General features: G+C 47.1%; 1 protein-coding gene across 23 annotated transcripts in view; it reads left to right on the forward strand.

Annotated features, from left to right (window-relative positions):
• ptprsa (protein tyrosine phosphatase receptor type Sa) overlaps positions 1 to 13,633 on the forward strand; it is a 237,838-nt gene that overhangs the window by 180,299 nt on the left and 43,906 nt on the right. For 12 of the 23 annotated variants that reach the window (XM_034293796.1, XM_029121676.2, XM_029121677.2 and 9 more), the window contains 8 exons: positions 6,007 to 6,600; positions 7,584 to 7,678; positions 8,149 to 8,399; positions 8,843 to 8,930; positions 10,217 to 10,429; positions 10,964 to 11,130; positions 12,014 to 12,028; positions 12,336 to 12,451. In XM_034293796.1, the coding sequence (XP_034149687.1) occupies positions 6,007 to 6,600; positions 7,584 to 7,678; positions 8,149 to 8,399; positions 8,843 to 8,930; positions 10,217 to 10,429; positions 10,964 to 11,130; positions 12,014 to 12,028; positions 12,336 to 12,451 (1,539 nt within the window). The remainder of the gene's footprint in view (positions 1 to 6,006; positions 6,601 to 7,583; positions 7,679 to 8,148; positions 8,400 to 8,842; positions 8,931 to 10,216; positions 10,430 to 10,963; positions 11,131 to 12,013; positions 12,029 to 12,335; positions 12,452 to 13,633) is intronic. The other 11 variants (XM_029121678.2, XM_029121680.2, XM_029121689.2 and 8 more) reach the window with 5 other exon arrangements.

Below are 13,633 nucleotides of genomic sequence, written 5' to 3' on the forward strand. Positions count from 1 at the left end.
GGCTTTAAACTGCAGACCAAAGAGACACATTGCTGTAATATACTTTTTCATATCTGAATTCAAGCCAATTCGCTTTGGATCCCTCGAAGCCCTTGTATAAACACAGTCAAAACCAGACAAACACACACACTTGCTGTGAAAGGTGTTGATCTTGACAGGTGTGCCCATCGTAGATGTCAGGCAGCGTGATGCTGATGTTGTCACTTCTGGCCCCGTGCTGACTGCTACGTCTGTCTCTTTCCCCCTCCACCCCTCCACCCATCCACCCCTCCACCCCTGCCTCAAAGCCACCCCCCCTTTCCTTTTTTATAACTGAAGCGTGGAGAAAGGGCTTACGCAGACATAAATAAATAAATAAGCGCGAGGCAGACAAAAAGAGAAGTCTCAGCCCTGTCGGAGGTAAAAGAGGCTTCCTGCTCCTCTTTCATCTGACAGTAGGGCTTCCATTCTGGCCATGGGGCTCAGTCAAATCATGGCCTGGACAGTTTTCATGGTTCTCCCAGGTTCATTTCAGGGAGACATTGAGCTGTCAGACAAGTTAAGCCCCTGCCACGCACTATTGATAAGGCCGAAGTGCAGACAGGAGGGGGACAAATACACACACGCACATATACACCTACACACACACACATACATCTACACATATACACCTACACACACATATACACCTACACACACACACACACACAAACATACAGGACCCAAGGAAGAATAGTTGCTGCTCTGGCAAAACCTCACAGGGATTTAAACCAACTCCCAACACTCTCAGACACACACTTACATTCACATACACACACAGACACAGGGCAGGGTTTGGGATCTCACCAGCCATTTGGAAGAAGTTACAAATTCCTCCTCCTTTGTTCATTCATAGGATTTTTGAGCGCAGTAACTGAAACTATCTATTTCAAAAACCGTGAAAGTGACTTACTCAGAGTGCGCTTGATCTGATGGCTTAAACACGCGTTTGACCGTGTTTCGGTGCTAACTGAGAGTGCGCTTGATCTGATGGCTTTAAGACGCGTTTGACCGTGTTTCGATGCTTAAGCCGGGGGTGGCTAGTGTCGCCTACGACTGTGATCAGGGATTTCTATTTGAGAATCAAATAGGTCATATACTTACACTGAATCGTGTAGCTGTGGAAACTCTGGTGTCATGAGTTCTGTAGTTATTTCCCATCATCATCAATAAAACGTTGTGATAATCGAGCATCGAATTAATGATTACACCCATAGTCAAAGTCCCTTGAGTCATGCTGTGTAACGGCAAATACTGATGTTCAGTACTGTAGGACACACCCATTCAGGTGTCAAAGCTTAAACCAATCTATAACAACACAATCTATTGTGTGTAACAAAATGAAACAGAAATAATGCATTCATTTAACCCACCCTTCCCGGGAGCTTCCCACAGACCTTCACTCTCTCGCATTTGTTGGATATCGTCTCTCTGAGTTAAGGCCAAAGCTATAACTGCATATAAGAAAGTAGGTAAAAAATGAATCAATATGTTAACACATTAACAATATATAATAAACGTCCATTCTACACTTCATAAAACAAACACAGAAGGATATTTGTCTGTTTCATTAATCCCATTAACATTCCGGGTCACCAAAGGTCACATCTCTCTTACGCTCTGATAGTCAGAAAGGCTCATTAGTCCTCCATCTTTCCTCTATCCTTTCTCCCCTCAACTTCATCCTTCCATCCATATTCTTCCGGGAGGTGAGCAGATTGTGTGTTGGCGCTATGTCTTTTTTTTACTCTTCCCGGGATGCCTGGACAGGCCCCGGAATAGACTGTGAAGAAACCGTCTGGTCTCCACAATCCCCCACAGACCCCCTGGCTATTCCCTATCCTAATTGGCTACTTAGCACTGGGGGGTGGCAAGGCCCAGTAACTCGAGTGCTGATTGCATCAAAGCACATTTATGACTTTCCTTCAGCTATCCTCATTTCCTGTCTCTACTCCATCCTAAAAAAAAGATGGCGTTAATGTAATGAAGATGTCACATTACCATAATGATTTTCACCGTCTCCAGTGGGTCACTGATAGTGACAAACCCACTCAATGCTGCATTCTGGGTAGCTAATGGGTTGGTGAAATTCGAACAGATGTTTGACCGGAGCCTTGTACTTTTTGGGCGTAAGTTTCAAGCGTGACTATAAAGAAATAAATAAAGAAACACGAAGAAGGATTACGGAAGACCTTTGCTGTCAATATAGCTGTGCATCTTTCAGTGTGGCCGAGGCAGTTTTTCATCAGCGTAGCTAAATTAGGTGTATATGGGCAGGCATTTTCAATTATCTTTGCCCTCCACTGCTGGCCTGCTCGTGCCCCCTTTGCGGTTTTGATATCAATTGCATGCTAAAACGCAGCCAAGGGCTTTCGGAGTGCTTCAGCTTCTCCCTGCAGGACACACCAGAGTGGGGAGGAGCCACAGGATTGTAAGACACACCAGAGTGGGGAGGAGCCACAGGACTGTAGGACACACCAGATTGGGGAGGAGCCACAGGATTGTTGGACACACCAGAGTGGGGAGGAGCTAAAGGATTTTAGGAAACACCATAGTGGGGAGGAGCCACAGGATTGTAGGTTACACCATATTGGGGAGGAGCCACAAAATAAGTTTGTTAGCTACAACTAGTAACAAAGACAGTTGAAGGTTATAGACACGCAAACACCCTTATACACAAACGCAATTATACACACACTCTTACACACACACAGACTACATTCAGTAGAGTGTTGAGATTGTTTACAGAGGGGCAATAATGTATTATATTAAATTATTTTGTGTTTGTCACTGTGTGTATACGTGTGGCTGTGTGTGTGTGCGTGTGTGTGCGTGTGGGTGGGTGGGTGTGTGTTACAGATAGAGAACACAACATTAGCAAGAAACCCAATCCTCCTGTCAGTCATGACAACTGTGTGTCAACAGTGGCTATTAAATCTGGGCATGATGGGAAACGTGCTTCCAGCTCCCCTGAGGGGCCTCCTGGGAGGCGGACTGTGGGGAGGCGGACTGTGGGGAGGCGGACTGTGGGGAGGTGGAGTGATGAGGGGAGAAGTAGAGAGAGATGGGGGGGGGGCATTCAAAGTGTTCACGACCCCTCCACCTTCCTGCTTGTCCCCTCTTTCTGGCAGATTGCTCAGCTCGGCTTTAATCTTCATTATGGGGACTTCTCACTGCTCCACACACCTCCTTCACCTCCTCCTCCATCTTAGACAGGGTTAGTATACATATTTGTCTAGTCGCAGGGCTGAGCTGTAGTTTATTAGGGAGTGTAATATACATGTCTAGTTGCAGGCTGAGCTAGGGAGGGTTATAGTAAAATACACATTTGTCCCACTGATGTTTGAAGGCTGCTTCCTTGTCCATTACCGCTCAATTTCCTCTACCAGAATAAGCCCATTAAATTGAACAAGGACATAACGGATAGGACAAGGCTGAATACAGGCTGGTTGGACTAGAGGAGGGGACTTCTAATTGGTGCAGGGGCTGCCTGTGATCCACATCTGACATGGTAACAGAAGTATCCAACAAAGATAGCATATTGGTCCCAAAATATTTTAGCTCTCCCAACAAAGAAGATAAACTAAATGTCCATCTTAGTGGTTGGGTTTTGGTTAAGGCTTAGGGGTTAGGTTTTATGTAAAACTTACAGTTAGTGAATTTGGTTTACCATTTTTTTTCTCTGAACAATTGGATTACTTAGCCTAACAGCCTTCCTACTGACATATCGAAAATCTGTTTACAAGTCTAACTTGATCACATCAATGTTTTCAAAAGGACAAGAAATAAGATATTCTTATGTTGCTCAATAGATGCTCAGTTGAGATGATTCAACAAAGTTTCCTAGATGAACAAGAATAGTGGCAACCAAATTAAATTTCCCGTCATTTGGTGGTTTGATGGAGTATTACAGTGTGACATTCACTGCAAGAACACACACTAGAACAAACACAAATGAAACACTAAACCAACACTAAAATGCACCAAAACCAGTGGTTCTCAAACTATTGTGTTGGTATGCGGCGCTCCCTGTGGTGGATATCTATTCAGTGAAATATCTTCTGAGGTGGTACGTGTTGTAAAAAGTTTGAGAACCACTGACCTAAATACATGCCAGCCATTTGAGGTAGAACGATGGCCTCAGTTTTTATCTTCGCTTAACCAAGCCGCCACCCGGCCCCGTGTTCAGGGGGTGATGCTGGGGGAAGGACTCCTCGGCTGGGCTTCACTGTTTTAGTAGAGGGACTTTTGGAGCACTTTTGCAAGTCAGCTCTGTAGAGTGAAATATCTCATCTAGACAACAGAAGATGGCTGCTCCGGTGGGATCGCTGTGTTGAAACAGAACTGTTTCTCATAATCTGTTACCAGGCACCTCTCACATCTGAGGTAAAACCTCTGTCTGCTCTGGTCCCTGTAATGGGGCCAGCAATCCACAAACCTCAAATCTGGGTCGCTCAGAAGTATCCAAACTAGACTGCTGCAAAACATTCTAAATGGCACTACATTCCCTTTTAAGTGTTCTCCTATGTCCTGGAGCCATATGGAACCTAAATGAGGATACTCGCTGGGATTATATCTATGGCTGATACAGTCGGAAGCCTTTAGGTAGTTTAGCACAGTATTCACCCAGTCTGATGTCTTTATCTGGTTTATACCACTGTATTCACCTAGTCTGAATTATTTAGCTGGTTTATACCACAGTATTCACCTAGTCTGAAGTATTTAGCTGGTTTATACCACAGTATTCACCTAGTCTGAAGTATGTAACTGGTTTATACTATAGTATTCACCTTGTTGGCTGTATTTAGCTGGTTTATACCACAGTATTCACCTAGTCTGAAGTATGTAACTGGTTTATATTATAGTATTCAACTTGTCTGGTGTATTTAGCTGGTTTATACTACAGTATTCACCTTGTCGGCTGTATTTAGCTGGTTTATACCAGTGTATTCACAGTCTGAAGTATTTACCTGGTTAATACCACGGTATTCATCCAGTCTGAAGTTTTTAGCTGGTTTATACCACAGTATTCACCTAGTATTCACCTTTAGCTAGGGTATACCTGAATGTATTTTCAGTAGAACTTTTGTAGTTTGTCTCATCTGTAGTAATTTCCCAATCATAGAGACTTGCTCTGTTTCTCTTTTCTCCCATGCTTTTGTCAGAGGCACATCACAGTTGGTTTGGGGTCAGTCCCATTTCTACTCACCAGTCAGTCAATGACAAAATTAGATTTGACATTTTAGTCATTTAGCAGATGCCCTTCTCCAGAACAACCTAAATGAATTTAAATTCACTAATGAGAAAAGTTCTGCTAGTTCATGCTGAGAGAACCTATGAAGCTGCAATAGAATTGTACAAAATTATCAGAATTGACTTGACAGACACCAGTCCAGATGAAGCTGGCCCAACCTAATATTGTTAAAGCTGCAAACCAGCTATCAAAAGAAATGGTTTTAGCTGTCTCTGTTTGTATTGACTCTGTCCTTTCCTAACCCTTCGAGACCTGCTGAAATATGTTTTTCACCTCACTAAAAGGTATATTTCCAAAAAATCTGTTTTCCATAAACAAAACATCTGCCTCTGTCCCACAAAGTAGCCTTCATGTTTTCCAACATGGAGGAGCGATCGTTACCTATTGACCTTCATACATACAGCTCCGAAAAATTAAGAGACCACTGCAACTTTTTCTTTCCTCTCCAAAAAAGCCAAAAAGGAAAGTTTTTATTGAGGAACAGATGCGTTCAATTTGCCGTGGTCTCAACATTTTAACCCTTCTGTTCCTCACTCAAAACCTTCCTTTTTGTCTTTTTTGGAAAGGAAAGTAAAAGGTGCAGCTGTCTCTTAATTTTTTCCGGAGCTCTAGTTGTACAAACCACTAACCACTTTCTGTTTCTGTCCCCTTTTCTCTTTTCAAAAGCACACCTTGTTTGACCTCCTGGATTAAATGTAGACTAGTAAATACGCTTTCCGTGTGTTTTTTCCCAGTCCCCGGACCTCCCTATCTGTCGGTGGCTCAGGACTCGGAGACATCAGCCATGGTGCGCTGGGACCCCCCCGATGTCCTGATCCAAGGTGTGGGCCTACAGGGGTACCGGCTCCAGTTTGGTCGTAAGGACATATCCCCGCTGGCGACCCTGGAGTTCACCCCTCAGGAGAGGCAGTATACGGTGGCCAACGTCCACAGGGGCGCCACCTACCTCTTCAAAGTCCAGGCCAAGAGTCGGGGTGGCTTTGGGGAGGAGGCCACAGCCGAGCTGCAGGTGCCTGAGCACACCCCACAGGGGTACCCCCAAATCAGCGAGAGCTCCAACGTGACCTGCTGCTCCGTGGAACTGGCGTGGTCGCCCCCGGTGCTGGCGGAGCGTAACGGGGACATTACGGAGTACACGCTGGCGTACCAGGAAGCGGGCACGACGGGTGCGCCCCGGGAACTCAGCCTGCCCGCCAGCCAGTCCAGCTATGTGCTCAGCAGCCTCAAGCCCAATTCGGCGTATGACGTGAAAATACGCGCTCACACCAGTGTAGGTCCAGGGCCCTTCAGCCCGCCGGTCCAGTATCGTACAGTGGCGTATGACACAGGTAGGGTTCACCTGTTTCTCTCCCAGCCCGGGGGGGGAAAGTTCATTAATAACAACAGCAAAACAACAACATCAACAAGCAACAATACCAAAAACAACTTCCCCCCCCTCCAACCACCTTCACTTCTCCACGACCAAAAACAACAAACCTAGAGTCTAAAAAAGTTTGCGGGGGACACTCACGTCACTAACCCAAAGGTAAAACCAGTCAGTAAGTTACAGCCAGTCAGTCAGTTTGAAAAGGGGGAGGAGCCACTGCGTTCAAGGTAAGTGCCGGTTGGTCAGACACCTTGTCAGTCTCCTTGCTGCCCCTTGTGGCCAAGAACACTTACACAACCAATGCAGCCTGAGACACACACACACACACACCCCAACATTGTGAAAAAGAAAAAGTAAAGGTAGGGCCTCAGTGGTTCTAGTAGTTTAGGATTAGCAACAGTAAGATTTTGGTTTCTTATTTCTTTTGGTTTTCAGTTTGTTTTGAGTACCACCCCCCCCCACCCCCCCACCCTGTCCCCCATTCCTCCCCCCTCTACGGGGCGGTCTGTGGCATGGCATCCCCTGATGCACTGCTAACCACTCTCGGCATGCTGTGTTTGTGCCCGCCGGGCAGCACCGTTGCGGGCAGTGCCAGCCCAGGCTCGGTTCTAACTGGGTCGGGAGCAGGCAAACGGGTGTAGCGGCCTGTAGGAAGATGTGGTGGGCAGAGAGTGGGCTGGCACTGTTGCGACTGAGCCGGCGGGGGGCCTGTGTGTGTCTGTGAGTCTCCCATGCTCTGTCTCTAACCAATAGCATTGCCCCCTTCACAGCCTATCACAGCACAGCTCACCGTCCACTCACTACTTCAACCCGGAGGAAGGAAAACGCCAGAAACCACCTCCTCTTTTTCTCTCTCTCCCTCTCTCCCTTTCTATCTCCTTCTCTCCACTAACTCCATGCACCCTGTTTTGTTTTCTTCCGGTGTTTTGCCGTCCCGCTCAACAGATGTTCCGAAGAACTTCACGGTGAAGTGGGTCACCAAGACGACAGTGTTGCTAACGTGGAAGTTTGCAGAGAGGCGCTTCCCATTCCGGTGCACGGTGAGAGAACGCTACCGACAGACGAGTTGACGCACTCAGAGTCACACACACACACACACACACACACACAGACACACACACAGACATACACACACACACACACAGACATACACACACACACACACACACACAGGCACACACACAAGCATGCAGAGAAACACACTGATACACGCATACACATCTACAAGGCTTCTGTTCTACGAATAAATGTTTTACTAATTGTGACACTGACTTAATTCAAAGTTTGAACAATGTATTCAAACAGAGGCTGAATTATAGATTTAACCTTTACAAAGTGAGTCTATTGAAGCCCAGGCATGTACATGTCATCTTAAACCCACTATTCCCAAAGACCAATTCTCTTTTACGTGCTTTCAGACTTTTTTCCTCACGCGACCTGATTTCCTCGCGCATATTTATTGTGCGTCCTTTTTGTGTTTGTCCGCCTGTCCGCCCCCCTCCGGTTCCAGATCGAGTATAATCGTCAGAAGATGGATGTGGACGCCCGACTGACCAAGGCACTAGTCACCGGCCTGCGGCCAAACACCACCTATGAATTCAGGATCAGTTGTCAGGACAACACAGAGGGTGCACCTCGCCACCGTGTGGTCGCCAGGACCGCCCCGCCCATTTTGGTGAAGAAGCCCAGGCTGGACCTCTACTCTGAGCCGGACAACATCCTGACCATGGGCTTCGCTCCGGTCGACGGCAAGGACATTAAGTGAGAGAAATGGAGATACGTGTTTCTGTCAGTCTGTCTGTGTACTCTCTGTCATTTCTGTGTGTCCCCTTTCTCTCCAGCCGTTTGTGTCCTCGTCTCTCCAACTCCCACACTCTTTCACATAGCACATCACACACTTTACAACACACCTTTCTTTATCGCCCTCTCTACTGACAACCTTCTGTTGTTTTACATTCACAGTATTTTTCTTCCCGACATGCTATGTCTATCACACACACACACACACACACACACATATATACACACACTTTCACAGTTACCCAACTCTAGCCTATATATCTTTGTCTCTGCTGTAAGTTCTGGTTCTCCGAGGTGTTGTGTGTGTTTGTGTGTGTGTGTGTGTGCGTGTGCATGCGTGTGCGTATGTGCGTGTGTGTGTTTGTGCGTGTGTGTGTGTTGATGCTAGTGATTGTGTCCTGCAGGATCTTCTATGTGGTGGTGGTTCCAATAAAGAAGGGCTCAGGGACTGTGCGACATCTGAAGAACCCGGACGAGATGGACTTGGAAGAGGTGAGAAGCAAACGCCTCCCTTTCAAGCGTAGCCCTCGATATACTTGCGTCCTGTACACAGACACTGCCGATAGGTTCCAAATGGTTGTCCATAGGTGGCTCCAGACCTTTTCATAACCAAAGGAATTGTCAGGGCAACTGTACTTAAGGTTATTGGTGTTAACAGACAGGTAGACAGACAGAAAGATATACAGATGAACAGAGACGTGTACTGATATGTAGCACAATAGACAGACAGAAAGATTAATCTACTGCAGAGACTGTTGAGGGATAGAGCCTAGTTAAAAAATATACAGATTAAAGGTTGCATATTAGATGTTGGTTGGTATTTTTTGCCCTGATTTAGATGAACTCATGGTAACTATTTGTATGCCTGCTTGGAGTGTGGAGAAGCATCAGTAGCTTAGCATAATCGCTGGAGTTCCAGTACAGTAACCTCCTCTAGAAAACTGGTGGACCAAATCTTCCCCTTGATGACCGTGAAGGAGAACGTGTCAGTTCTTCTCATGTCAGTCCTTCAATCTTCTCAGCCTGGTGGTGAAATATAACCTGCCAGGACATGAGAGGTTGCTGCTTCTAATCCCTGAGCTTAGTAAAAATAAAGACCTGTCCTTCGTGTCGTTGAACGTTTACCCTTGGCGTCCTTGAGCGTTTACCCTTGGCGTCCTTGAGCGTTTACCCTTGGCATCCTTGAGCGTTTACGCTTGGCGTCCTTGAGCGTTTACTCTTTGCGTCCTTGAGCGTTTACCCTTGGCGTCCTTGAGCGTTTACGCTTGGCATCCTTGAGCGTTTACCCTTGGCGTCCTTGAGCATTTAGTCTTCGCGTCCTTGAGCGTTTACCCTTGGCGTCCTTGAGCGTTTACGCTTGGCATCCTTGAGCGTTTACCCTTGGCGTCCTTGAGCGTTTACGCTTGGCATCCTTGAGCGTTTACCCTTGGCATCCTTGAGCGTTTACCCTTGGCGTCCTTGAGCGTTTTCCCTTCGCGTCCTTGAGCGTTGTACCCTAATTGCTCTGGATAATACTGTCTGTTGAATGACTACTACCCCACCTCCTTAACCCCTCTACCCCTTCTCCTCACCTCCCTCTACCCCTCCTTAACCCCTCTACCCCACCTCCTCCCCTCCTTAACCCCGCTACCCCACCTCCTCCCCTCCCTAACCCCCGCTACCACTCCTTCTCACCTCTCTACCCCTCCTTAACCTCCAATACCCCTCCTCCTCACCTCCCTGTTCCACTCCTTAACTCCCTGTACCCCTCCTCACCTCTGTCTGTCCCTCCGTTACAGCTCCTCAGGGACGTGACCCCTAAGCGTCGAACTCGGCGCCAGCTCGGCCCGGCGGACAGCAGGAAGCCCTACATAACCGCCTGCTTCAAGCAGCTCCCCGCCTCCTTCACCCTCGGGACGGACCACCGCCAGAGCAGCTGTGAGAACAAGCCTCTGGAGCCGGGCCAGGAGTACGTCTTCTTCCTGCTGGCCGAGCTCAACACCACCGCCGGGGTGAGTTCCGGAGATAAGGGCGCGCCCTGTGTCCACACACGCACCCCGAAACCACACGTTGACCGGAGGTTCATGTGCGTTATCTAGGTAACGCTCGTCATATCGGCCTGAACCCACAAAGCGTCTGTGTGCTAGATGATCATATTCATTAGGATTTAAAAGCTGGCAGTATACCACAAAACCCCAAGATTCCCTTTTGCTATTATAAACCGGTTACCAACGCAATCCGAGCAGGACAAAGTAATGTCATGCCCTTGGCACACAGTCTCGTATAGAACAGCTATCAGCCAATCAGCATTCAGGATTCCAACCACCTGGTGTACAATGTATGTTATCTCTATCTTTTTGTGTGCAGCTACATGATATGAATGAGACCTACTCAGTTCTTTTGTATTTATATATCTATTTGTCTCTCTTTCTGTCTGTTTCTCTCTCTGTCTGTCTCTGTCTGACTGGCTGTTTCTCTCTCTCTCTGGCTGGCTGTTTCTCTCTCTCTCTGGCTGGCTGTTTTGTTCTCTCTCTGTCGGTCTGTAGAAGACGTTTGCCGCCAGCCCGTACACAGACTCAGTAGTGACCCCCGAGACAGAGGGGGACCCGACGCCGGCGGATAACGGCGGGGACGGCCTCATCTGGGTGGTGGGGCCTGTGCTGGCCGTGGTCTTCATCATCTGCATTGTCATCGCCATCCTCCTCTACAAGAAGTGAGTTACGTTGTGGGGGTTTCTGGGAAATGGGACAGTGAGAACAGTGGGGGGAATTACGTTAGAGAGTTCATGTTTAACCAGGAAGTGTCGGCTTGGATGATGAAATTAGTGAAGAAGCCCGGGCTTACTGTAACTGGGAGATATTTATGGCCTGGTTTTAACTCTTATAAGTCAGAACATCACTTTAATCTAAAGTCCATCTCTGTTTGTAATAGTCAGTTGCGATTGTTGTGGGGGTGGGGCAAAGTGAAGAAACTCTTGGCCGGATCCTGCTGGTTGTCTGTTCTGCTCCCAGGTCTAAATGACTTCCTAATTATAGTTTGGAATAGAACCGGCCTGGGGGTCCAGAGTTGAGTTTGAGGGTTCTACCATGTTGTAGGCCACGCGTTATCTCTCTGATAAAATAGTTTCTGCGCGGGGACAGGCTAAGGCCTAGCTGTCAGACCTTTAACCTCTGCATGCTGTTGGTTAGGGAGAGTAACGTCTCTCCTTGGATCTCTCTCCTCCTCTCTCCTCTCCTGTCTCTCTCCTCTCCTGTCTCTCTCCCTGGTGGCTAGTGTTCCCATCTGCCCTTAACCCTGCTACACCCTCCCCCACAGCTTAATAGACACAGATCCACAAACTGTCATGAACGATCACACACACACACACACGCACACACACACACACTAGCTGTCACACACAAGACACACATGGGTCCCACCGGCTCCGCCTCCAAAATGCTGATTATCTTTATCTAGCTAGCGCTGTGAGGTGGAGCCAACCCCTGTGAATGTTAAAATGCTGTCTATTGATTTCTTTCTTTTCCTGTCCTTCTCCTTGTGTCGTGTTTTTCCCCTCTTTATATATTTATTTGAAACTCCATTGCTTTCTCTGGAAGCAGCAAACCTGACAGGTAAGGCTTAGCCACACTTCACTGCCACACTTCACTGCTGTGCATATTCTTCCGTCGAGAAAATAACCTGGGCTCTGCATAAAATATGTTTTTAATTAGTGAGGAGTGAAAAATGGTGGAGGAAGAGAAGCTGTCTCGCTAGATATGCCCCTCTGTTGTTTCTGTTTAGTCTCGTCAAGGGTTATTTTCACTTTTGAGGCAACGTTGTTTTTGTTGAGGTCTTGTTTGTGTGTGGGCCGTGGACGGCGGCCATTTTGTGTTGTTGGCACTTGACACTGTACATCTCTGTTCCTACCACCTCCCAAAGCCGCAAACGAAAAGAGTCAGAGCCCAGAACCAAATGTCTGTTAAACAACGCGGAGATCGCCCCCCCTCACCCAACAGACCCTGTGGAGATGAGACGCATCAACTTCCAGACCCCAGGTAGGTTTTTGGGGACACCTTCTCAACCCTAACCCTTGACCTATGAACTGTCCGCACTTCTCATTAGTTGCTAAATATCTCGGTCAGGTTTCTGGTTATGGGATGGTTTTAGTTTTTCAACAGTCAGGCTCATTGAAACAATATATATTAAAGATTTTGAAAAAATAGACCAATGCTGTTTTTGTACAAATACTGTATTTGCGTTCCCCATCCACTAACCTCTCCCAGTTACAGAAGACTCCATGTCTCTGAAAGAAATCCAGGACTGTCAAGTTTCAATGTTTGTATTTCAACAACTTTCTCAAAAGCTTGTCTGGTCCTTTCTGTGCTACAGTTGACTTTGCTGTCCATAAATTACTGTTGTCCCTCATCTTGGTTGGTAAAGACTCTCCACTCTCCACTCAAAGATGACGCTTGATTCTGCCTCCGTTTTCTTTGGCTTCCTGGCCTAAATACTCTTCCGACATATCAGTGTCGTGTCTTAGTCCATGTCCAGTGACCTTGTCACACACTCCCATCCTCACTTCCTTGGTTCCTCTCTGCATCACCCTCTCCTTGTCTATCATGCATCAGTCTTCCGTCTCCAATCTCCAGTCCATCAAAAGGCTCACATTTCAAAGGGCTGAATCTTCCGGTGTTGCCCGATGATCCTGTGATTTGGTGGAACCAGCCTACACCTAGAAACCCCACCCACTTTGTATGTCGGAGTACAGGGCAAAGTCTCATTAGGCTTCCGACACACATACACACACAGACATGTGCACAAACACAGACACACACAAACATACACACTCAGTAACCAGTAACAGAACTCTTCTCTTTTTAGAACCTACTTATTACAAGGATCAAGGCCTTAGTACCATAATCCCAGGAAATCGGAAAACATGATGGCCTTTTCCTTCCAGTACATTCTGTCCTCCTCCATCTCTCCCCTCTGTTTCTCTCTCTTCGTCTCTCCTCCCCTTATTCTCATCTCTCGTCTGTCCCTCTTCTAAATCCCTCTCCCTTTTCTCCTCTTCTTCCTCTCTTATCTCCTCTTCATCCTCTTTCACTATCTCTCTGCCACATGCACCCAAAAAAATCCCTCTCACACGTGGGCACGTCCATCGTTCTTTTGCCTTGTCGTTGTTTAACTGAATTTATGTCATTAGCTCTCCACTCTGAGAACTTCATTTAAACAGA

Source organism: Esox lucius, chromosome 8 (assembly GCF_011004845.1).
Source record: "Esox lucius isolate fEsoLuc1 chromosome 8, fEsoLuc1.pri, whole genome shotgun sequence".
Classification (NCBI taxonomy): Eukaryota; Metazoa; Chordata; class Actinopteri; order Esociformes; family Esocidae; genus Esox; species Esox lucius.